The sequence below is a fragment of the Artemia sp. Qi Xiang Cuo genome, chromosome 13 (assembly GCF_049724085.1).
Source record: "Artemia sp. Qi Xiang Cuo chromosome 13, ASM4972408v1, whole genome shotgun sequence".
Classification (NCBI taxonomy): Eukaryota; Metazoa; Arthropoda; class Branchiopoda; order Anostraca; family Artemiidae; genus Artemia; species Artemia sp. Qi Xiang Cuo.
In genome coordinates this window covers 20015772-20042923 of record NC_142806.1, presented here as the reverse complement: position 1 = coordinate 20042923, position 27152 = coordinate 20015772, and the positions used below count along the sequence as shown (strand labels likewise).

At 35.8% G+C, this 27152-nt stretch overlaps 1 protein-coding gene across 1 annotated transcript; it reads left to right on the top strand.

Moving 5' to 3' along the window:
* The first annotated feature begins 23114 nt into the window (after positions 1 to 23114).
* On the top strand, positions 23115 to 24294 carry LOC148945055 (uncharacterized). The gene is made up of 2 exons (XM_089098934.1): positions 23115 to 23816; positions 23905 to 24294. Exons 1-2 carry the CDS (start codon positions 23115 to 23117, stop codon positions 24292 to 24294), a joined length of 1092 nt encoding a protein of 363 aa, XP_088955060.1.
* Positions 24295 to 27152: the final 2858 nt, after the last annotated feature.

The window sequence follows — 27152 nt, the reverse complement described above, 5'->3', positions numbered from 1 at the left end:
TGCAAATATATACCCTGAATTGGTACATTGAGGTGGGGGTAAAATTCATTTCTGACAAAAATGATTATTATATTTGGAAATAGCATAAAAAAGGCATCAAGTGGCATATTCACTTTAGTCGCAAGTCAATAATATGATTTAGTAAAAATTTACCAAACTTTTGGGGATGGGTTTGCAGGCTAAAGCATATCCCAGGAAGGTAGTTCAAAGTAGCCTACCTAGCCTACCTCCACTCCTACCACCTCTAGAGGGTCCTGAACTTTGATGACATTTAAAAATCTGTGTTTTTTATAAAGTGATACCTTGCATAGTAGATATTCTGCTTAGATGGAGTACAGCAAAATTGTTTTCAGCTTCACAACTTTGCTCAATCCAAATTTATAAGGTTTTAGAGGTATACAAATACATTTCCAAATTTTGAAAAAAACATTGATATGGCATAAACTTCTACTCAAATAACAGGAATTGCATTTTCAGAACTAAAGCCATAGAAAAAGCAACTGATAACTGAAAATTAAGGTAAAATGTTGTTTTGTCAAATTTTCAATAGGTCTAGACCTGTCATGTAGGCAAATTTCAGGACCCTCTAGAGGGAGAAGGAGTGAAGATAGGTGCTTCAAAATAGCTCCCCAGGACATACCTTAGCCTGTAGACCCATTCCTGAAAGTTCCTAACCTAACCCCTTTCCAAGATAGCCATTCTACCATTCTTGTCTTGAGGCTTCTTGCTATCTTGGAAAGTAGTTGATTTAGGTAAATAAAACTTCTAGGACCAAAAATATAGGCCTACTCTGGGAAGGTATTGCCAAGCTACTATGTCTACCCTTTTCTGATTTCTAGGGCTTAGACAAGGTAAAATTCTTCTTTAGCTACTTTTGGCCATCTTGAAAAAGGGTTAGGCTAAGAAAATGAAGCTTTAGGGATAGATCTACAGGCTAAAGTATATCCTGGGAAGGTATTTTGAAGTACCTACCTATCTCTACTCCTTCTCCCTCAATAGGGTCCTGACCTTTGATGACCTTTAAAGTCTGTGTGTTATAACAGTGAAACCTTGCAAAATAGAGCTTCTGCTTAAATGAAGTGCAACAAAATAGTTTTCAGCTTCACAACTTTGCTCAATCACAATTTATATACATTTCCTAAATTTTAAAAAGAAACATTGACATTGCTTAAAATTCTACTCAAATAACAGGAATTGCATTTTCAGAACTAAAGCCAGAGAAAAAGGAACTGTTAACTGAAAATTAAGGTAAAATGTTGTTTTGTAAAATTTTCAATAGGTAAATAGACCTGTCACGTAGACAAATTTCATGACCATCTAGAGGCAGAAGGAGTAGAGGTAGGTACTTTAAAATACCTTCCCAGTACATACTTTAGCCTATAGACCCATCCCTGAACGTTTAATTTTCCTAACCTAACCCCTTTCCAAGATAGCTAAAGTAGAAGTGGTATAAATTTACAGTTATGACTAATGATAAGGAGACATGTTAAGAAGATAATTTTTACTTTATAATGTGTATAATGATCCTAGTTAACATATTATCCAAGGGGAGAACCTTTTCTCCTCAAATGTTTCCTCTTTTTTTCTTCTTTTTCCAACTTAAAAGAAAAAAATTAAAATTTTTCCCATGCTTTCAACACAATGTTTATATCTTTTGAAATTTTTGCTATAAATTTTTTATAGATTGCATTTATCCTGGTTGTTGTTAATTCCATTTTATTTTGTAAATGATCAAAAATGCAGTGGCAAAAATTCAAAATATTGCTATAAACATACATATACATACAAAGTTATTCTAAGAAATTCACAAATTTCTTAAAACCTATATATTAACAGAGTATATACCCCTACCCCCCTAATATGCAAATGTATAACCAAAATTGCATTTTGAACCTAAATATAACAAAATGAACTTAACTCCAACCCGTAAATATATCCAAATCAGGGTATATATTTGCATGTCAGGGGGGGGGGGGGGGTAAAATTTGCTTGTGATGCAAATGAAGGTTATATATTTGTACATTTGGGGGGTGGGGTATGATATTTTTTTAAAATGATTGAAAACTCAGTAGCAAAAATACAAAATAAACCACCATTTACATGTTTGCTAAAAACAGAATTGGGAATAAATAAAATGGATATAAAAATTACCATTTTTGATTCTAGGATGATCTAGTAGTTTCACAATCAGAAGGAATTATACAGATGATTATAATGACTTATAATGATTATTGACTTATGATGACTTATGACTTATAATGATAATTATAATGACTTAGAATTTATAATGACTATATGATTTAGATGATTAAATTATAAAATCATAAATCACAACACTTGTGGTCTTAAATTAAATGTGATTTAATTCAGTTATTGTCTGGTGACTTGACAAACTTTGAACTGGCTGATGAATATCAGATTTGTATATCTGATCAGCCTATAGTAATAAATGATGAAGTCTGGCCCCTTTATTTGGAAAAAAAGTTTTCCAATAAAACACAACAAGATAACCAGGCATGTGGTCATCTGATCTCCTGTACTTGAAAATTGCTTCATGCATTGAACACCATAGACATTCAATATATTGTGTGTGGGCCCCAGTGACAGGGTCCAAAAAATTTAAAGAATGATTCACAGTTAGGTGCTGAAAAACTTGTGTATCTATTGTAAGTACTCCAACAATCTGATATTATAGTTGTTTCTGGATGAATCCACTCTTTTATAATGTCAAGTAGTGTGTTTGCTGTCCAGTTGGAAACAGGAACAATAAAAAAAATTCCAGTGTCCCTCTCAATTCCTCCAAACACTGACTGTCCTTGAATGTAACATACCCCATTATATTTTCTTTTTCATACCTTTGCTTTATCAGTTTCAGCCATTTTTCTCAGACCAACCAATTTAGCCAGGGGTGTCCCAAAACTCTTTTCATTAGAGGGGTGGTCTCTGTATATTTTTCCAAATTGCTACCTGATTTATGCTGAATTTTCTGTAGAAATCAAGAATTTCGCTAAATTTAGGGTAATTTTGCAAAAATTTCACCTTTGGCAAAAATTTTACCAAATGCCAATTATGTTGGAGGGGCGTGGCGCCCCTCCCCGCCGCCCCTCGGGAAGCCCCTGAATTTAGCACTATGCTTATCAATGAAGTCAAGACATATTTCATGACAAAAACTTTGCCAAATGGCAGTTCTTGACAAAATGCCAATCTCATCCATCATGTATTGCTGAATATGTGATCCTCTGTTCATGTTGCAAAAAACAGTATAATTTTGGTTATTTGCTGATAAGACAAGTTTGAATTTTTGCACCAAGTCTCTTTATCATTACTTCACCTAGCTTAACTAGTTTCTGAGATAGCAAAAAGCACCCTAAACTAGAATTTTACCTAAAATAAGAATTCTATTGTATTTTTGGTTAGCTTTTATATAGCCTGTGAGGCAATGGAATAATTATAGAATTGGGGCTATTGAAAAGAAAACAGTTCTTATTTTATAATATGCTGAAAAATTGTAGTGAACCCATTTTGATGGCACTTCTGCTATACTATACCCCAACCCATCTAATGTACAAACATTAAGCTAGGTAATTGAAGCTAACTTAAGATAGTCCCTAACCTTGATAAAGTTCATACCCACTGTAAGATTCTCTACAAATGGTTGAATACCACTTTATCTTGCTGGTTAATGCAATTTAAGGTAACACAGAAGCCACTGGGCACAGAGCCTGAAAAAAATCTTTAAAAAAAATGCTCAGTAAGGGATGAAGAGGCTGGCTGTACACAAAAGTGTTCTGTTTAGAAGCTGTGACAAAAGATAATGACAAACCCTTAAAATCAGCAAACCTTTGTATAGTAGCCTAGGGCCATATCATACCCTTGTGTTGGGGTGTGTGTGTGTAGGGGGGGGGGGTCCTGGGATGTAAATACAACAGCAGCAATCATTATATTTGTAAAGAATCTTGAATTGAGAACCTAATAATTTATTTCTTTTTACTATCTGATTTCTGCCCTATAATAAACCCAATGCTCTTTCCGAAGCTTGCTTGAATAAAGCTTTACTGTTGCTGGCTGATGATCACAAGGTGATCCTCTTGTTCAGAAGAGGATTTGCATCAGTACAAATATCAGAGTAGTGTACTTGTAATAAACCAATAAAAAGCAAAGTTTGTCCATGTTTTATTTTTAACTCAGCCATTTTATATGAACAGGATGGTCACATAAACTTGGGAAGCAGCTATTTTGATAGGTAATACCAAGTACTCTTCTTAAGGGCTAAAAATGATTATTGGGTAATCACTCCAGTTTTTTGGAATTTATCACCTCTACCTCCCCCCTCTCCTAGATAGATTTTTAAGTAGAAAGTCAGGTATGTTTGATCTTGGCTGTCTGATTGACTTGAAAGTTTTTGGATCATTTTCAGGGCCAAGGGGACCTCTAATTTAGTTGGAAGGCAAAGGGTGTTAGAAGGCCCAAAAATATGCAGAAACACTTTTTTGTTTGGGCCTTACTTCTATAAGCTTCTTGGTCAAGGCCATATGTATTTAAAAAGTTTAGGGCATAGACCCCTTGAAAATGGGCAGAAAAAACCTATGTGACTGGGTTTAAACATATATCTGTAAACCCTTTTGGAAAGGAGACTTCAGTGCACAAAAAAACAAAAAAAAACAAAAAAAAAAAGAGATTTGCTCACCTGAAAAGGAGGTAAAAAATAAATTAAAAAAAATACATTAATGCAGAAGCACCCAAATGATTTTTTTTAAAGGCAGAATATTATAAAACAAGTTTGGGTCTGCCAATTGGCACCCAAAATGGGCAAGAAATTGTTTTTCTCCAATTGGGGTTGAAGGTTTGGTAGTCCTTTTCTGTTTTGCAGTCCTGTTTGTAATTCTTGATCATCATTGTTAATTTTTTTGCTACTATTTTTTATGTTTAAAAAGAGCACTTTGAATAGGCCAACTTAAGCTCCATGAGCACAGCAAAAGTTGCAGCAAATAGAACCAGCTTGTTTAGGATCTTTAGGCAATATTTCAGCTGTCTCAACCCTAAAATATTTAAGACCCTCTTAAAAAGCCCTAATAAGACTGATAACTGAATATGCTGACATCATATAGAGCTTGTGTATTAAGGGTTTCAGTGAACACAAAAGGTCCAGAGAAGGGCAATGTAGCAGCTACCTGGATTGAAAGATATACAGCATGAAGACTGGTTGCACATATTCAAGCTACATTCACTCATCTACAGAAACAAAAGAGGTGATCTCATATAAATCTAAAAATTCAGAAATAGCCATGACAGAACTAACTTCAACAAATATTTTAGCTCTAGCTCCACCAAAATCCCCCAGGGGTTGACTGCTGTAGCTACCAAACCTAAAGCTAAAATGTATACTTTTAAGGTTTTTGGTCAGTACCAGTAAGCCTTAGGTACACAGAGCAAGTTTATAAGCTAACAAGTCAGCAAGCCTGCTAGTAGTTATAAATTGCATGCTTACTCAGTAGCCAACTAGGTGGTGTGCAGAAACCAGTGAAAATCAATCCTACTAGCAGCTTGTGCACAAGCTAATATGAGTACTCATGACTAATTTACAGGCCAGTCCACCCAAAAGCTGGTGAGTGGTGTGTAAAGTTTCTGGTAGTTAAAAATTTGTCCTAAGGATTTTTAGAAGCAGATAACAGAGCATATAGATTGACAATGCTGGACTAGTTTACAATCTGCTTGTGAAAAATTTAGATTGTTGAAAACACCTTAAAGATGAGATCTACACTTCCAAATAACATTAACAGGCATAACTTAAACTCAACTCTGATGACTTGATTAACATTTTGACTTGGCTTTACCCTAGCAGGCATGTTTGCCTACTTGCACTATTCCTGTAAGTATTTTTAACATGAAAGAGCTAGTCTGTAACCAGGTACATATGGCAATGAAATGAAACTTTTTGATACATTTAAATCTGAAGACTGAGAAACCCCAATAACCCTACTATCATGTTTAACACGTCTATTTTCAATTATTTTGTCAATGAACTTAATTGAGTAATTGTTACAAAACAAAATATCCCTCAAGTATAACAATTCTGAATCCAGAAATTTCTGGGAACAAATTCTAAAGGCTCTATCCACTAGTGAAATGACAACCCCCCATTTCACTGACATAGGGTGGCAAGAATGAAAATTCAAATACCTATCATTGTGTGTCAGTTTTCTATAAATCGAGAAAAGTCAATGGAATCCCTTTTAATTAATAAAATATCCAGAAAAGGCAATTTATTATTTTCCTCAGACTCAACTGTAAATTTAATATTGTTACCAAAACTATTTAAATGCTTACAAAATAGGTCTAAGGAGTCCAATCCATGTTTTCAAACGCAAACTGCATCATCCATGAACCTACCCCAGAAACAAGGGGAGATTCTAAAAATGTGTATAGCAAAGGTTTCAATAGAATCTATGAAAAGATTTGCCAATAAAGGAGATAGAGAAGCCCCCATAGGTAACGCAAAAATTTGTCTATAAAACTCCCCTCTAAAACCAAAATAAAAAGAAAATTCATTTACTAGGATAATTAGTTTCATAATGACTTCAATATCAAAACTGGCTAAATTCACATCTTGTATTTAATCAAAGTGTTTTTCTAATTTACTTTTTAAAATGTCCTCGCACCTTTTCAATCACAATTTGAATACATGGAAGCAACTTCGAAACTACAAAGAATTGAACTTTCCTCAAACATGAAATTTCTCAGTTTATTAGTAAAATCAGTCGAATTTTTTAAATATGATCTTTGTGTTCCCAAAAATGGACGCAATGCTACCGACAACCATTTTCTTAATTTCGAAACAGGTGACGGAAAAGTTGACACAGCGGGGCGGAGGGGGGCTCCAGTCTTATGAATCTTAGGTAAACCATAGATCTTGGGTGCTGAACAACCCCTAGGATAATATTTGTTATAAAACTGTGGGGTAGGCTAACGTGAAAATTGTTTTTCAATGACTCCAATTCCTTTCTTGTCAATTTTAAATATTTATCTGTAGGATCAAAATCAATTTTTTTGTATGTATTAGTGTCAGAAATAATGGTTTTGATTTGATTATTATAGTCTTCAGTGTTCATAATTACGATCGTGTTTCCTTTATCGGCTCTGGTGATAGTAAGGAATTTATCCTTTTTCAAACCTGAAAGTATTTTAATGCCGTTTTTGGTGAGATGTCTTTACCAATTATGCTCAGATTAAAGGTGTTTAGTTTTCTTACGATCTCGGCTCTAAGTTCTTGAGGAGTTTCAACTTTATCTATAGAAGCCATAATTCCTGACTCTACCTTTGAAATTATTTTTGAATAGGAGATTGGTGTGGAAAACAGAACTTAGAACCCTTCGGCAAAACTGCCTCCTGTGGAATATTAAGAGGTTTAGAAGACAAATTCTTAATTGCTGAACCCAGACAAAAACGAGGATAAAAAAGATCTGAATCTTGGAACTCGAACAAAAGTTTATTAAACTTGTCAACCAGACGTCCATGCAAACAGATGGGATGGATGAAACCCCTGTGACCCTAAATGGTAATCAGATAGAGGACGTCCAGTCGTTCAAATACCTCGGATCGATGGTAAAACCTGCCGGCGAATCTTCAGAATAAATCCGGAGCCGCATATCGTCAGCCTGGAGTGTATTCCTTCAACTACGGAAGTATCTCTGGAAGCGGAGCGAAATATCGCTACGCACAAAGCTCCGAGTGTATGAAGCTATGGTTCTCTCTGTCGTCCTCTATGGGTGTGAAACTTGGTCACTTAAAGCAGCTGAAGCGTTGAGCTTGAATATATTCAACCACAAATACCTGCGCTATATCCTGGGTATCCGCTTCTCTGATAGAATCTCGAATGAAGAAGTAAGGAAAAGATTTGGGGATCGCCCACTTGTCTCTGGCATTATTAAGCACAAAAGACTGAGATGGTTTGGCCACATAATGCGCAGACCCGATGACCATATAAGCAAAAAATACCTCAAATGTCTACCATTACTTGCATGGAAGAAGAGGGCAGGAGACCAAAAGAGGCCGTGACTAGCAACAGTTAAGTCTGATCTGGAGCCAATCGGAGGATTCCAAAAATACGGCCGTCGCTGAGATCGCCAGTGGCTGGAAATGGTGGAGCCTGCCACCCTCGAGCGAAACCTATGGAAGGAGACATGTCGTCATCTGCTGGGTGCCACGATGATTCTGTATGCGGCTTGGACGTGCAACAAGTACAAGTAAGTAAGTAACCAGACGAACCTTAGACAAATGAAAATCATGGCGAAAAGATCTAATGGTCATCTCCTTAATTCGCATAAAAATGTCAGATGGAAGGTTATTCCTTAAAAGGGTTTCAACAGAACTTAAGTCCTTAGACAGTCGAAAAGGTCTCTGCTTTTGTTCAGAAACTACGTGATTTAAAGCCACTAGGCTTAATTTGTTTTTTAATTTTGGTTCATTTTCAATTCCAAAATGGGTACATATTTTAAAAGATTTTGGAATCACTGATTCCTTCTTGCAATTTTTTAAGAAAGTTTGTTGATTTAACAAATTTGTATGTTTTTTTTTTAACCAAAGACAAATGAGAATTGACATAAGTGGCTAATTGTTGCCCGTAGAATTGACGAATAAAAGACTTTAAACCGAATTAGTCAACCATGACAAAAAACCAGCAAAGAAAGAAATCTCAATGAGAAAAAAAAACAACAAACAATCCTGCGGCCAGTGGAGAGAAAAGAAACGAAAAATGTAAAACAATGCGGATATTTTACAACGCAGATATATGTAAAACAACGCAGATATATATATATATATATATATATATATATATATATATATATATATATATATATATATATATATATATATATATATATATATATATATAAATATAAAAAAAAAATATATATATATATATATATATATATATATATATATATATATATATATATATATATATATATATATATATATATATATATATATATATATATATATATATATATATATATATATATATATATATATATATATATATATATATATATATATATATATATATATATATGTTTCAAGATAGTCGAAAATTCGACTGTCTACTTGCCCGGTAATCCAATAGCCAAGAAGAAAAAAATAATCGGGCATTTACTTGGGTCAGTAGACAAAATTATTTTCGGACTTGTATGTTGCGTAGCGTTGGAATCCACTTAGTCAAGAGATTTATGAATTCCGCGGTGGTAGGGCTTCTCCCTGGAAAATTCCCCCCAGAACATTTTCCCCTGCATGAAATCTCCCCGGAACATTTTCCCCTGCAGAAAATCCCCCCCCCGTGAAAATGTTGGGTGCGGGGGCGTCAGCCCTTAAAATTTCACTTTTTATAAAATTGGAAAGATGAAATTTAATTCTCAATTTTGTTCACCCCAAATCTTTTATCCGTTTGAAAAGGTTATGCTATTTTGAAAACCTAGACACACATTTCCGTACGATTGCCCTCTGAAACTCCTTTCAAGTCAAAAGTCAGGGTCAGCCCCCCCCCAAACACCCCTGGCACTTTCAAGTGAATCCTGATTCCAGTTTGTTCCTGAGATAATGGGGATATACTATTTTCATAACCTGGGTACTCAAGGCTTCTTTTAGTCTACATTGCTACTTAGCGAGGAATTGATTTCTAGATCACCAGGCAACTTATATGGTCTTTTGATTTAAGTAGCTATTTAATAGTGATTAGAATAGAAGTACTATATAGGCTTGTAGAACAAAAATGTGTAGGTGAACTAGAGAAAAAATATTTGAGTCTTCCCCCCTATCCTCTGTGTTCTCCCACCAAATCTTAGCTCGAGGTTCATTTGGCAACCCTAACACTCCCTCAAAGTTTAAGCTCGCTAATCCAAAAAAACACAAAGATATGGCAAATACTCTATTTTGATAGCTTCATACCAAATAGCGTTTTCTTACTTGCTTTGAAGCTTAGATGTGATCAGATTCTAACTGCCAAAGGAACTTATAGCGTAAGATTGCTGAATAACCAGAGACACGACATTTTTAAATGATCCTTCATCGAAGTTAAAAGTTCTCCTACCCCTCCCGCTTTTTTCTTTTCCTTTAATTTTCGACTCCATTTCCCAAAACTCTTCTAAAGATCAGGCAAATTTGGTGTTTGATAGCCAGGATGTGTGAAGGCTCTTTGATTTCCTATTTCTCCAAGTTGAAGATCAACGTACACTTCCCCTCTCTCCCCTCCCGCAAAAAAAAGGTTCCTGAAGGTTTCAACTTGATGCCTGAAACTGGGAAAACTTGCGAGACTTTTGAAAGAAGGGGGAAACAACTTCCAAAATTCAACGACTTTATTTAAAACTGCACCATCAAATTCAGCATATCAAATAACTCTACTGCAGAAGTTCCAAACTCCCCTCTGAGAAAATGTGGAATTTTGTATTTTTTGTCAGAAGAAAGATCACTGATGCGTGTGGATTTGTTGTTGTTTTTTTCTTTGTTCTTCCCAGGGGTGATCATATTGAACCAATGGTCCTAGAAGATCGGAGGGGGCTCATTTGAACGGATATCAAAAGTTGTGTTGTCCTTTTCAACTGACCAAAATAATTGAAGGACAACTAGCCCCCTCCTACGCGCTTTTCCCCCCTAATGTCGTCCAATAAAAACTTTGAGATAGCCAATTTGTTCAACATAGTTGAAAGATCCAATAACTATATCTCTCTGAGCTGGTTTTGCGTGGGCGTTATTATGCACGGAAGAAACCCTGCATGGAGGAATTATCAGCATAAGAAATTCTCTTTTGGGAAATCCTCTGCAGCGGAAACTTCCCATTAGAGGGGGGATTTCCGTGGAAAATTCCATGTAAGAAGATTCCGGCGTAACCGGAAAAACGGTCAAAAATAAATTAAGAACGGTTATTTTTTAAAATAATAGTATGCTCCAAAGAATTTTTGAGGCTGAATCGTCCGCAAGAAATTTACCTGGAGGAAATTATCAGTGAAGGTGGAATTGTCTGGGGGAAAATTTTCCATCAGCAGCTATGGAGGAGTATTAGTGGTTCGTTACATCGTGGGGAGTGGGGCAAGTGCTTAATCTTTCAGAAATTTTATTATTACGGCAATATTTTTTAACCTTTCGTTAGCATTCCGGTAAACGTAGAAGATGATCTGGGGAGTGAGGAAGTATAAGTTAATCTTTGTCCTTTTTTGATTTGAATTAAGCCAGAATGAAGGTGCTGCTCGATGATAGTTCTCTTCTTATTGCATTTTCAGCACAAATATTACTGTCATTTTCTTACCGAAAAAAAAATCACAGAGGTTGGAGGGGGTCAACTGTGTCACCAAAAAATTTAGATAGGTTGGACGTGGACAAATGCTACCGGAGATTCTGTCGAAGATTGAGAGTGTAGTATCTCTCATTTTTCCGTTTATATACTATGTTTGATGGCATCTTGTTTCCCGAAATCATTGCCCCCTACTAACGTTCATGGGTTATCCTATGTGCTATAGGTTATCCTAACCTATGTACATGCTATCACTACTACTAGTAGTGCTACTACTGCTGTTAGTATTGATATTACTAAGGCTAATCGTTTTAATGCGGAACTCTCCGGTTACTTGTAAGGGGAATGTTGGGTTAAATCGAAACACCTTATGCACATGCAGGTTATCAACAAGACGTATCAGCAATATCTCGTAAATTGTATAAAATATTTAGTTGAAACTGTCAGGACATGAGGAGAGGTTGTTGGACTAGACCAATGAGGTACAATATGAATACTATTGCTGCTTACGACTAATACTGCTACTGCTATCACTAATACTGCTCCTATCGCTTCTACTGTTACTTCTGCTACTATTACTAATGCTAAGGGCATTAGTTAAACTTTCAGAAAAACGTTGAGGGTGGTATTGAACTGAATCAAGACACACAAAGTACATATGGGTTTTCAGTTTGATGTAAATTAAACTGTCAATCCACATTCATTAGTTTTTTTTTCAGTTTTTATTTGTTGTAATTTTTGTTCGTTTTGGGTTTCATTTATTTACTGATTGTAACTTGTGGTAGTTTTACGCTTAAAAGATTATTTGACATAACTTCTGCTCATTTTTGATTTAATGAAACACTTTACTTTTTTTTTGAAAAACTTTACTTTGTAGAAAAGTTTTTTTAATTAACTAAGTAAAAAAAAACATGTTTTTCAACTGTTTTAAAACGTTTCAATATGTTTTAAAACGAACAGAAATTATTCCGCATATAAAAAGACTACCTCCTTTTCAATACCCCTCTCTTCACGCTAAACTTTTTTAGTGCTGTTAAGAAAGACTCTGGTTCTGATTAAACGGCCCTTGTGTTTCAGGAGTCATTCTATAAGAATTGGGCAAAAAGTCAAACTTTAGCGTAAAGAGTGAGGGTATTAGAGAAGGGCAACTCATTTCACATACGGAATAATATCTATGCGTTTTAAGTTTTAGCGTCGCTTCATACTTTCATCTGAAAAAAAAACATGTTTTTTTAATTTATTTTCTGATCATTTTTCAAATAATGCCAGGAAATCCATTTCCCCCTCCATTAAAAATTCCCCCTCAACCAAAAGCTCCTCCATGGAAATTTCCTCTCCCGAGTAAAATCCTCCCCCCAGGAAATTACCCCCGTAGAATTCAATCATCGCTGCAAATTCTCACCAGAAAATTTGTTGCGGACGATTCCACCTGAAAAATTCTCCTTAGCTTACTGTCATTAGACAAAAGAGTTGTTTTTCATTCTATTTCTGATCATTTTTATGGCCATGCCAAAAAACCTATGTGGAAAATTTATCCGAGAAATCCTCCAACTCCCAACGGAAAGTTTCTCCCGCGAAAAAATTTCTCTCAAGAAATACTACCATGCCTTTCCCCACTTCTTGCGACGACATACTTCTTATTTACCAGATTGAATAGGTCATCAAAATGAAAAACAGACCCCTTTTACTATACGTTAATTTTGTTTTTATTGTAATTAAATACTTTTTCTTTTTCTTCACAAGTAATAGAAATCGAAGAATCTAAACTCGCAGCAATTTTTTTTAGAAATATCTCTCGAATTCTACGACAAATAGTCGAAAAGCCATGCGTTTTAACATCATAATTCTATCGCCACTCATTTTTGAGTCAAAGTGAGTCAAAAGAAAACAAAAGGAAACTTTGTTTGAGGGGAGGGAGATTTAATTTTAGATGTGCACCATCTTCATGGGCCTGTGACCGTATTGATCTGAACTGCTTCGCATGAAGTGTAAAAATTGGGGCCTAGAATCCTAGTTTTTGAAGCTTCAAACACCCCCCTCCCCATTTGTTTTATTCCCCTTCAGAAGATTATACAGAGCTATGCATCTCCCGATTAAATGTTACGTAAAACTAGGCCTATGGATTAAAACGTATAAGGCTGAATTAAAAAAAAATAAACTACATGCCAGAAATCGTGAGCAGGTGTTTCATTTGCCCGTATTCGGGTATCAGTTCTGTTTGCGAAAATATCACATAGTAGAAATTCATAAATCAAAGTCTAGTATTTTTTCAAAGACGCTATAAAATAAAATGAATGCTAGTTGCATGTCTAGAAACTACGCTATTTTTTATGGGGCTACAATCCTCTGCCCCCCCCCCTTGTGACTGATAATTTTTTACATCCTAGATTTATCCCTGATCTTTAAACATTTTTTTGTGCTAGGGACTAAATAAGATAAAAATTTGAAGGGTTATAAATCGCAAGTTTCTTCATATACAAGGAAATTTCAGTGTGTTTTGATTTGAAGGTCTCGGTTTTGGGTGAATTTAATTAAAAAAGAAAGAAATCCGTTAGATAAACTTAAATACAAATTGTGAATACACCCTCCCTTCCTTTGCCCCTGTTGCTTTGTTTATCTGTTATAATTCTATTTTTTCTAATTCTATTTAATTCATCATTTTTTAATTCATTTAATTCTATTTGTTATTTCTATTTAATTCATCTGAACAACTTCTAAGAAAAGTATATGAGAATTCAGAACTAAGCCCCCAAAAGAACACATACTTATTAGTTATAAACAGTGACGTCATTTAGGGGGGCAAGGGGAGATCAGTTAGCCCCTCAATAATTTGTAGAAAAAATTATTAGGACAACACCTTTTTTTTTACAAAAATGAAAAAGTCCAAAGTACACTTTTTGGGTGTCATGTGGCACTTTACGATTGCCTTATTAAGTCAAACTTATAAAGAGCAATTAAATATAAAAATTAGTTTATAAATACGGTAATTAACTCTTTATGATGTCCATGTATCCGGTCCAGCCTTTCCATTCCAAAAATGGAATCCAAATTGCGCTTTTTGTGTACCATTTCCCACTTTATGATGACCTTATCGAGTCTAATATATCAAAAAAGATGAGATCCATAATTAGCTGTTATGAATCCTTAAACAGCTCTCTATGATGTTCCAGTGCCGCAACAACAACGAAGAAAATTAAGAGGACATAGCACTGCTGCCCACGTAAAAATGAGTTTTTTCTTGTTGTTCAATGAGGGGGGGGGTAATTTTCCTGTACAAGGTTTCAACAATGAGAATTTGAAGAGTATACTTTTTGATTTGCTAAGGCGTCATTTTCAAATCACATGCAACTGAATGACGCGATGCACGGGGCTGTTAGAATAGTGTGTATCTCAAATGTCTGATTTATTCTTCTATGATGAGTGTAGTAGTTCAAGGAAGTGGAAGGGGGATGCGCACTTTAATATTAACGGTAAAGCTGACAGAACTGCCAAGCTTATTAAACTCACCATCACCCACCCGAAAGCTTGTTTATACTACACTACTTTTGTCTGCGGCAACTTATTGCTGACAGCCTTAGTAAAAGCTGAATCCACTGAATCCACTGAATCAACTTTTCTTCGTTATCGCTTGAAGAAAAATGTCTTATTGAAGACTGGGGAAAGTAACGGGCTATCTTTGCTTTTTAACCGCTTGGTACATCCCCCCCCCCATCAGATGGAAGAGTGCATGCACATGTGGTCCCAGGATCGGGATAGCTGGGCTGCTGTATATTTTGTAAATTATTAATTTAGAACAAGCGCGTCAGTAGGCTCAACAATGTAAGATTGCAAAAATTTTGGTTCCTTAACCAGTTCTATAAAAACCAATTTTGTCCAGCTCTCAACTTTGATGTGTTTTATGACATTATTATAAATATAATTCGTATCAATTTTATTTGGTTATAACAGGCTAATAAAACCAAGAAAGGAAAACCAAGAGCAGATCTCCTTTCTTTCTTTCTTTGGCTGAGAACCAACTTCAAAAAAGCAACGAAAAGGGGAAGAAGAAGAAGAAGGTATTGAAAAGACTTCTTCTTGTAGTAAACACAGTAACAAAAAGTGAAGACAATCTTAACAGTGAAAGCAGCCCAACTTTGACCAAATTAATTAACAAACGGGATCCAATTAATGGTCCAGTCTCAGTTTTGGCTCATATTTGCGATGGCCCCTTTCAACAAAGAGACTTGATTTCCTTTAGACTATCTGAAGAAATTTTTGGAACAGAACCATGAAAATTTTCAGACATCTTTACAACACGTTTAGGCTTGTGTTTTTCACAAGCTTTTCAACACCCCTTCCCCCACAGGTGACTTTAATGGAGGGTTGTTGAGGGGGCATTTGCCCCGAACGCAGAAATTTTAGAGGTCGAAATCTGAAATAAATAATCTAAAATTTAAAATCATTTTGTAACTTTGACATTTTATTTTTATTAAAATAAAGTAGAGGTCGCATTGGCAGTAAGTTACTCACGATAATATTTATATAATAATACTTAATACTTTCTGTAAGTAAAAGCAAATTGAATCGGCCAGAACCGCCACTGCTTTCCCTTGAAGGATAGCCCTTGCCCATTGCCTAACCGGATGTGGACCCTCTCTTGCCCCACCAATAAAATGCTGGAGCTACGCCCCTGACTATAAATCAATGTCTAAGGTCTTTGGCTGGTGTATCTAAAAAATGATTTAAGTTATATTGATTTTTGACTACTAGATCCTTTTGGCTCTATAGAAAAAAAGGGTACTCCTGTGTTAAATGTACTCTCTTATATACTGCTAGTTTGGTCAATGCTAATGAAATAAAATAGGATGAATATATAATAGTTTAGAAACAAATTTGGGCTATATATTTGCACATTAGGGGGGGGGGGCAAAGCATAGCTTATATTATTACGTAACCTAACCTAACCTTGGTACCCCCCCCCTAAACCCCAAAAAACAACAGTTTAAATTTCGTATACGCAATGAAAATGCGTATACGAGACACCTCTATAGCGGTGTCTTGAATTATCCCGTCAAAAACGGTTTTTTCGTGACTGGTTTCCATTGCAGTATATAAAAGAGTCTGTTTAACATAGGAGTACTGAAAAAAGGGTAAATTGACCATCTAGCAAAAATTTCTTAAAATATCCGATTCTAAATTGCGACCAGCAGTTATAACTTTCAGTCTTGTTGGTTCTCTTCTTGGACAGTTGTTTCATTCACGTCAAGTAAATGTTCGAAGTCGTGGTCTTCCAAGCTTTTTGTATATTTACTTTAGTTTTTCCCTGTGCTTCTGCGGGGTAACCAAACCAAGTCCTCTTTTAGTACGTTTCTTTACCATGTTTCACAAAGTACCTTTGAAAAATTGACTAGGAAGTTCTTCATTAATTGCATGCTATTCTCGTCTTCCAAAATCTTTAATCCTAACTTAATTTGACAGACCACTCCTATTTGCATAATATATTGCAACGTTCACTTACAGCGTCAATTTAGTCAAGTTGAAACACTGACCGTTTATTACCTGAAGGGTCATTTTACCCCTATTGAATATTCTACAGTTGAGGAGTTTCCAATTTAAAATTGATGGTAAAAAATCGTAACAGAACTAAACAAATTCATGAAAATGCATTTTTTATTAGAAAACAAACTTAAAAGTCAAGTTGTTGTTTTCAAAAATCTCTACAAGTCCGTGTTAAAGTCCATCTAGTCCATCTAGTGCCTTTTGTTATTAACAAAATCAATATTCAAAATAAAATCAATTTTTGACTAAAAACTGCATCTAAATATACATTATGATGAATGACGTCAAAACAGAAGGCTATAACCATTGATCATAGGCAGCGCGCCAGCGCTGCCAAAGTAAAGCACAATGTGGACACAATGTGTTTTTCTTTCTCCATACCCGGGCACTTCGTATCGAGGGAATTGCCGTAGAAACTTTAACAACGGCGCATTCGATTGCAAATGTAAATGGATAGTGCCCTTTTTAACAATTTGATGTGATTTGAAGGCAACTAGCCCCCCTCCCACGACCACCATTCCCCCAAACACAACCAATCAAAAATTTGAGATAGCTATTTTGTTCAGCGTAGTTGATTTCCAGATAGAAAATTCGTTTTTGAGGAGGAGACTCCCCCAAAACCCTCAGGGGAAGGGTTTTAAGTTATACCCTGGGGGTATATAAGGTTTTTATAGAATGCGATGTTGAAGAAACTTCAAAAAAGGTTCATTGAATTGGAAGTTCAAAGGTTTAGTGCCCTTTTTGATAGTCGAGAGTGATCGGAGGGCAACTATCCCCCCCCCACGTCCATAATTCCCACACACAGATCCAATCCAAATTTTTAGATAGCCATTTTGTTCAGCATAGTTGATTTTCAGATATAAAATATGTTTTTGAGGAGGACACTCACCCACAGCCCTCAGGGCAAGGGTTTTAAGTTATGCCCTGGGGGTGTATAAGATTTCTATAGCAAACTTAGTCGTAAAAACTAGAAAAAGGGATCTTTCGATTTGAAATTCAATGGGCTAGTATCGCTTTCATTAGTCAAAGTGATCTGAGGGCAACTAACCCCCGTCTCACGCCGACCTTTTTCCCAAACACACCCAATCAAAATTTGTAGATAGCCATTTTGTTCATCTTAGTTAAAAGTTTTGGAAGATGGGTATTTGAGGAAGACGACCCCTCCCCCCACAGCCCTCAGGGCGCGGGTTGTAAGTTATGCCCTGGGGGCATATAAGGTTTTTATTGAAAGCGTAGAAACTTCAAAAGGGCTCATTCAATTGGAAATTGAAAGGGCTAGTGCCTATTTTAATAGTTGAAAGTGATAGGATAGCGACTAACGCCCCTCTCACAACCACCATTTTCCCAAACACACCGAACTAAAATTTTGAGATATCTACTTTGTTCAACGAAGTTGAAAGTTCTGGAAATTAGGTCTTTTAGGATGATAACCCCCTCAGAGCCCTCCGTGCAAGGGTTGTAAGTGCCCTGGGGCATATAAAGTTTTATTGATAGCGTTGTCGTAGAAACTTCAAAAGGGCTCATTCAATTGGAAATTGAAGGGGCTAGTGCCTTTTTTAAAAATTGAATGTGATTGGATAGCGACTAACGCACCTCTCACGTCCACCCTTTTCCAAAACACATCCAGTCAAAATTTTGAGATATCCATTTTGTTCAACGTAGTTGAAATCAGGTCTTTTAGGATGATAACCCCCTCAGAGCCCTCAGTGCAAGGGTTGTAAGTTATGCCCTGGGGGCATATAAGGTTTATATAAAAAGTTGTTGTATAAATCACAGGCAGCGTGATCGCGCTGCCTAATTAAAGAACGGGGACACTCGAGAACGGGACAAGACACGGGGACTAAGTAAAGAGGAGGACACTCCCCCACAACCCTCAGGGCAATGGTTTTTATTTATGCCCTGGGGGCAGATAAGAAGAATGTTTGCACAATGTAGTATTTTTAAATATGTCTCTTTTAAATAGGGCACTGTGTATCGAAGAAGTTGTTATAGAAACTTTAAAAAGGGCTCATTCAATTGGACATTAGAGTGGCGTGTGCCCTTTTTAATAGTCGAAAGTGATTGGAAGGCGACTTTTTTATTGATAGCGTTGTCGTAGAAACTTCTAAAGGGCTCATTCAATTGGAAATTGAAGGGGCTAGTGCCTGTTTTGATAGTTGAAAGTGATTGGATAGCGACTAACACCCCTTCGACGCCCACCATTTCCCGAAACACATCCAATCAAAATTTTGAGATAGCCATTTTGTTCAGCGTAGTTTTAAGTTCTGGAAATTAGGTCTTTGAGGATGGCAACCCTCCCCCCCCACACCCCTCGGGGCAAGGGTTGTAAATTATGCCCAGGGGACATATAAGGTTTTTATACAACGCGTTTTAGTAGAAACTTAGAAAAAATCTCATTTGCTTGGACACTGCAATGGCTAGTGCCCTTTTTAAGAGTCGAAAGTGATCGAATGGCAACTAACACCCCTTCCTTGCTCACTGTTTTCCCAAAGACATCCAATAAAGATTTTGAGATAGTCATTTTGTTCCACGCAGTTCAAAGTTCTTGGAATTCTATATTTCAGCCGAACACTTCCCCCACAGTAGGGAGGGCAAGGATTGTAAGTTTTGTCCTTGGCGCATATAAGGTTTTTATTTCTAGGTGTATCGTAGAAACTACAAGAAGAGCTCTATTGATTGGCGATAGAAAGGGCTCATTCGACTGGAAATTCAAAGGGCTAGTGCCCTTTTTAATAGTCGAAAGTGATTTGAAGGCAACTAACCCCCCTCTCACGCCCATCTTTTCTCCAAACATATCCAATCAATATTTTAGATTGCCATTTTGTTAAAAGTAGTGGAAACTTTTGGAAATTAGGTCTGTAAGGATGAACCCCCCTCCCCCACGGCCCTCAGGGCAAGGGTTGTAAGTTAGGCCCTGGGGGTGTATAAGGTTTTTATTGAAACCGCAGAAACTTCAAAAAGGCTCATTCAATTGGAAATTGGAAGGGCTAGTGCCTTTTTTAATGGTTGAAAGTGATTGGAGAGCGGCTAACGCCCCTGTCACGCCCACCATTTTCCCAAACACATCCAATCAAAATTTGAGATATTTATTTCGTTCAACGTAGTTGAAAGTTCTTGAAATTAGGTCTTTTAGGATGATAACCTCCTCAGAGCCCTCAGTGAAAGGGTTGTAAGTTATGCCCTGGGGGCATATAAAGTTTATATAGAAAGTTGTTATAGAAATTTCAAAAAGGGCTCATTTGATTGGAAATTGAAATTGCTCTTTTTAATAGTTGAAAGTGAGTGGAGAGTAATTAACCCCCCTCTTACGCCCACTATTTCCCCAAAAACATTCAATCAAAGTTTAGAGATAGCCAATTTGTTCAACCAAGTTGAAAGTTCTGGAAATTATGTATTTAAGGATGACAAACCCCCCAGAGCCCCAAGGGCAAAGGTTATAAGTTCTACCCTGGGGGCATATAAGGTTTTTATAGATAGACTTGTCGTAAAACTTCAAAGGGGGCTCATCCAATCCGAAATTGAGAGGGCTAGTGCCCTTTGTAATAGTCAAAAGTGATTGGAGGGTAACTAACCCCCGTCTTACGCCCACCATTCCTCCAAACACATCCAATCAAAATTTTCAGATAGCCATTTCGTTTAACGTTGTAGAAACTTATTAAAATTAGGTCTTTGAGAATGACACCCCCCAGCACTCAGGGCAAGGGTTGTAAGTTATGCCCTGGGGGCATATAACGATTTAATTACAAGAGGTTTCGTAAAAACTTCAAAAGGGCGCTTTTGATTGGGAGCTTAATGGACTATTGCTGCTTTGACCGGTTGATAGGAATTGGAGAGCGACAACCGCCCCTCTCATGGTCGTCTATTTTTCAAGCCCATTCAAAAACATGTCTGCGTTAGTCATTTTCCCTAACGTAGTTGAATGCTTTGAGACACCAATCTGGATGGTTGGTAGACCCAATACCAGACCTGATTGGCCGGGATTTTATTTGTGCACTGGGGACATCTAAGGTGTGTATTGAAAGCGTTGTTGTTTCCAAAAGGGCTCATTAGATTTTAAATCAAAAGGCCTAGTGCCCTTTTTAATAGTCGAAGGTGATTGGAAGGCTTGACATTTTTATAGTAAAGATCGAAGTGGGTATAATGTATTATTTTTTGTTGTTGTTGTTTAGACCAGGGCACTTCGTATCGAAGGAGTTGTCGTGGGAACTTCGAAAAGGGCTCATTCGATTGAAAATAGAAAGGGCTGATGCCCTTTTTAATAGTCGAAAGTGATTTGAGGGCAACTAATCCTCCTTCCACTCCCACCCTCCCACGCCAACCCTCCAACTTCTGCTCTTAAAATTTAACCAAATGAAAATAGCGTCAGTGTATCCAATCTATCAAAGAAAGTAAATAGATTTTTTACGAATGGTATCAAGTTTTTCATTTCAAGTCAACTAGAGGAGGTATGAAACTAAATTAAACAGTACTATTTGTGTCCAGATTTTTAAAAGGGTGTATGTTGTTAAAAATTGCTGAAAATTTTTCTCCAGCATACAAATAGTAGGCCAAACTATAAAATCTTAAAAAACGAAAAGATTTAAAGTATTATTTTCTTTTTCCCTGAACAGATTATGTCAATATAAAACGAACAGAAATTAATGAAAAAAAATTTTTCCATAAAATAAGTTTTTCAAAGAAAAGTAAAGAACTCCATTAAACAAAAAATGAGCAAAAATAAAGTCAAATAATCTACCAAGCCTGAAACTACCCTAAATCAGCATCGATAAATAAATGAAACTCAAAACGAATAGAAATTACAATAAATAACCGAGTCAAACTCAAAACGAGCCGAAATTAACATAAGTTGGGCACAAAACCCCAATGCCTTCCCAAGGCCAGAAGAAAACTTGTACTTTACTGAAAAATTACAAATGAATACGCATTGTCAGTTTAATATACATATACTGATATTTATTAATCAAAATGTTAATATTATTTGATTTATTAAAGTTATAAAAGTAAAAACATTTGTGTTATTATCTGTATTCCTTCCTTTTTTACTTTATTTTCTTCACTGAGTACATTGACGGGTAATGAATCAATAATAATAATAATAATAATCTTGGCAGCAGTGATATCTGCAACCTAGTAAGAGTAAACCACAGCCCATAGTAAACGACAATAAAAAAGACATTTTAAACAGTCTGTATGCGCATTGTATGTTTTTCTTTAGTTCAACTTTCCCCACAACATTTCCTCCAACTTTCACCTCAATATCCAAAGCTTTAGAAGTGGTCACTAAAAAGCAGTAGTTGCAGTAGTGCTGGAAGAAGTAATAGCATACAAATATTGCTTTTTTGGTCATTTGATCATACCTTATCATTCCCTGAAAGTTGCAACTTAAAACCCTGAGTCGTTCCTGAGTTACACCCTTTTGACAACCTATATGCACGTAACGTGTATTCGATTAGTTCAATACGCCCTTAAACATTCAGCACTATCAGTGTAGTATGATGTTATGCCATAGGTATTAAATGGAAAAAAAAGAAAAAATAAATAGAAAAAATTGAACTATGTGTCAGATGTAAATAACTGGTACTCTAAGATATTAGCTTCTTTGTTATAGGGTAATGAACTAAAATGATTGTATACAAAAATAACAGTCTGTATGTGCATTGTATGTTTTTCTTTAGTTCAACTGTCTTCACAACATTTCCTCCAACTTTCACCTCAATATCCAAAGCTTCTTTGTTATAGGGCAATGAACTAAAATGATGGTATACAAAAATAACCTCAGCTCAAAATCTCTACAATTATTATATACAATGCAAAATGTTTATAGTGTTTTAGCAACAATTTATTGTTTCAATTTGTTTTAGCAACAGTGTTTTAGCAACAATTTTAGCAACACAGGTACATTTACATACGGAACGGAACTTTTCACCTAAACTTGTCTTGCTGCCATAATTTCAGCTTATTCTAAAAAAAAAAAAAATTACTTTTATGGTTGCAGTGGTAGCTGCAACCTTGTTAAGGATGCTTATAGGAGAAGCAGGTGATGTATCTGATCATTGGGGTCAAATTATAGTCAGTGTTATATATAACACTAACATAAAAAAATATTTTTGGCCAAAAACCTACCTTTTAACAGAATAGAAAATATTTCTGTCTATAATTATATTATCAAAGAAGTGTCAGAACCTAATTGCTTGATGAAGAAAAATGTATTGTTGCTCTAGATTAAGCACTGTGATAGAATAAGATGACGTGATGGCAGCAAGACAAGTTTGGGTGAAAAGTTAAATATTGCAAGATGAGTTTTGAGAAATTGGAAAATAATAATGAGAAGTTGGCCGACAATGGAAGAAGGCGTGGTAGTAAAATATTTGACAGCGCTTCCAAATCCTCCTGCAGCAATGGTGAAGACTCTAATGGGATCGTGACAAGCGGCTTCTTGATGCCTACTGACAAAAGTGGCTGTAAAAGTAGTGAAAACATTGATGATTGGAATGACTTTGCACACGTCGCGTTGTCTATTAAGGAAGAATCTATGGATTACAACGAATACGAGAAACGTTTCTCACAAGGCAATGGCATGAATACTAATGAAAAGATTTTTGCAGAGAATTTGTGCCAAAGAAAACCCCATAAGTGTGAAATTTGTAAGAGAATTTTCTCTCAGAAGGGCAATTTGAAAACGCATCAAGCAATTCATTCTGGGGAAAAACCACATGAGTGTGTAATTTGTAAGAAAAAATTCTCTTATAAGGGATATTTGAAATCGCATATACAAATTCACTCTGGTAAAAAACCCCATGAATGTGAAATTTGTAATAAAAAATTCTCTAGGAAGGGCAATTTGAAATCACATCAGACAATTCATTCTGGGGAAAAGCCACATGAGTGTGTAATTTGTAAGAAAAAATTCTCTTATACGGGATCTTTGAAATCGCATATACAAATTCACTCTGGTAAAAAACCCCATGAATGTGAAATTTGTAATAAAAAATTCTCTGTGAAGGGCAATTTGAAATTGCATCAAACAATTCACTATGGGGGGAAATCTCATGAGTGTGAAATATGCAAGAAACAATTCCTTGCAGAAGGACCATTTGATATCGCATCAAAAGACTCACTCTGGGAAAAAAACCCATGAATGTGAAATTTGCAAGAAAAAATTTACCCAGAAGGGCCATTTGACAACGCATCAAGTAATTCACTCTGGGGAAAAAACCCATGAATGTGAAATATGTGGGAAAAGATTTGTTCAGAAGATCCATTTGAAATCACATCAAACAGTTCACTCTGGAAAAAAACGCTGTGAATGTGAAATTTGTATAAAGAAATTCTCCCGAATTGGCAAGTTGAAAATACATCAAAGAATTCACTCTGGTAAAAAAACCTATGATTGTGAAATTTGTGGCGAAAAGTTCTCTTGCTTAGACACGTTGACATCACATCAAAGACTCCACTCTGGGGAACAACAACTATAAGTTTTAATTAGGGAGAAGAAACTCTTTCGCACGGACTATTTGATATTGTATAAAATAAATCTTTGACCAAACAGAAATCAATGTAACTAATCACACTTCAAACGACTTCAAATGACCAGAAATAAGAATAGGGCTGCTGTCCCACTTTGCTCTTTGAAGATAAGAATGACTTTTACATTTCATTGAAAAAAGTGTGTATTTGAATAGTGTGTACAGCCACGTCTTTTTTTAACATTTGCCGTTATGGTTCAGTGCCAATCGTAGAAAGCAACTTTTGGTCTATGTTTGAAGAATTGATACAACTCATTTTTTATTCGCATAAATAGAAAATAAACAGCTTAGTAGAAACATGCCTTTTCTAAAAATTTATTATTTCTATTTTATTGTCCTAATTAATTAAGAATTGAGAGTTTAATAAAGTTATTGTTAGTCAGTATTACAGTATATAAATAATAGACAGTATAATCATTCCCTATCTCACCCATTATAAAAACCCGGACCGAGGTGCGAGTGCTCCGGAGAACGTAAACACATAAGCGACATTAGATCTTTTCACGGGTAGACAAGTCAGATTTCTCTTGAACGCGAAACTTGGCTTCAACGTTGGAACACTAAATTTTAAAGAAACTAATTTTAAATTAATATATTTTCAATACATATATGAAAATCGGTAATTAGATGTGCAATGTTATTATTTGACGTTTTTAGGAATTACAAGTAGGTTTCGAAGTCTCGAGTTGGTTTCAAAGGCATTTTGTTTCTGCCAAAATACGTGTTCCAGGGTAATTGGACTGCTGACACATACTAACATTAGTAACCCGCTAATGAAAGAATATGTGGGAGGAGCTGTTTGTACGCACCGAGAATGAAGAGCCAGAAATGATCTGCGGTGAACTTACTGTTAATTATCTTTATACAGTGGTCAGTATATAAAAATGAACTTTGTCACAAGCTGTTTAATGTTTTTGCATTTACTTCTTCATACTTTTTGAATTTTTACATTATTTCTGATTCATTGTATTATCGTTACTATATCTAAGTTCTTTTTTGTTGTGTAGTTGAAACTTGAATCTAGATGGAGAGTAATATTACTACTGTACTATCTTCTGTCGAAACTGTTGCTCTACTGTTAAATTGTGACGTGATTATTCTGTTTAGGGGGGGGGGGCAACCACGGCACAGTCCTTCGCAATGCTTCTATGTCGACGTACATAAATTGGGTGTAATGTCCATTAAGTAGAAACAAATATTTTAATGTTTAAGTTTAAAAAATTGAATCTTTGGATTCAAATTGGCAAAATAGGTTTATTGATTTTTGCTGTTACAGATATAAAAATAAGACCCTACTTTTTAAGTTTTCATAGGGTTCACAGACCTGGGTTTTCACCTAACCCGTTAAACATGATAATCCCTCAAATATGCGGTGTCACAGTCAAGCTTAAGATAAATTGTATTAATAAGGGTGGTTGGAGAGGAAGGAGCATTCATTCTCCCTCCCTAAAATTACAAAAAAGAACAATCTTTGATTATAAAATATAATATCTGAAATTATATATGTTACCGTGAATGTTCGTCAAATTGGTGAATGTCGACATTCGCCGGTTAATGTCCGAAATATCTTTTTTTCTCTTTGGATTTAGTCAGTGTTGTCAGTCAACTTTTTCAACTTAATGCAAGGTTTGATGAGGCCAGGTTAAGTTAGATTAGGTCTTGTTAGGGGAGGTTAGGCTGGGTTAGGTTTGCTTAGGTTAGGTTGATTTCCAGATAGAAAGTATGTTTTTGAGGAGGACACTCCCCCACAACCCTCAGGGCAAGGGTTTTAAGTTATGCCCTGGGGGATATAAGGTTTTTATAGAAGGCATTGTCATAAAAACTTCAAAAGTGCTCATTCGATTGGAAATTCAAAGGGCTAGTGCCCTTTTTAATAGTCGAAAGTGATTGGAGGGCAACTAGCCCCCCCCCATGCCCATCATTTCCCCAAACACATCCAATCGAAATTTTTAGATAGCCATTTTGTTCACCGTAGTTGATTTCCAGATAGAAAATATATTTTTGAGGAAGAAACTCCTTCACAGCCCTCAAGGCAAGGATTATAAGTTATGCCCTGGGGGCAAATAAGGTTTTTGTTGAAATCTTTGTCGTTGAAACTTGAAAAAGGGTTCATTTGATTTGAAATTCAAAGGGCTAGTACCCTTTTTAATAGTCGAACGTGATTTAAGGGCATTTACCCTCTCACGCCCACCTTTTCCCCAAACACATCCAATCAAAATTTTTAGATATTTTATTCAACGTAGTTGAAAGTTTTGGAAATTAGGTCTTTAAGAATGACAACCCCTCCCCCCACAGCCCCTATGCCTTCCCAAGGCCAGAACAAAATTTGCACTTTACTGAAAAAATACAAATGAATATGCATTGTCAGTTTAATATACATATACTGATATTTAGTAATCAAAGTGTTAATATTATTTGAATTATTAAACTAATAAAAGTAAAAACATTTATATTTTTTCAGTAACGTGCAAATTTTGTTCTGGCCTTGGAAAGGCATAGGGGTTCTGCGCCCAACTTATGTTAATTTCTGCTCGTTTTGAGTTTGACTTGGTTGATAGTTGTGAACTCTGCCTCTTTTGGTCTCATTTTTTTATGGATGCCGTTTTGTGGTAATTCCAAGGTTGGTAGGTCATGTGATTTTATTTTGCTCATTTTTTGCTTGATGGCTTACCTTAACTTTCTTTGAGAAGCTTATTACACTTAAAAAGTTTTTTATAATTAATATCAAATAATACCAGACATCACGAGGGACTGGCTCAACTAGTAATATGGATAAAACCAGTGATGCTGTGTGGACGGGAGGAATA

What these genes read in the sequence shown, in the direction of transcription:
- LOC148945055 (XM_089098934.1), top strand. Translation starts at nt 23,115, where the DNA reads ATGAGTTTTGAGAAATTGGAAAATAATAATGAGAAGTTGGCCGACAAT. An exon ending in TTTGTAATAAAAAATTCTCT is followed by an intron (nt 23,817 to 23,904) that starts GTGAAGGGCAAT and finishes AATTCCTTGCAG; the next exon opens with AAGGACCATTTGATATCGCA.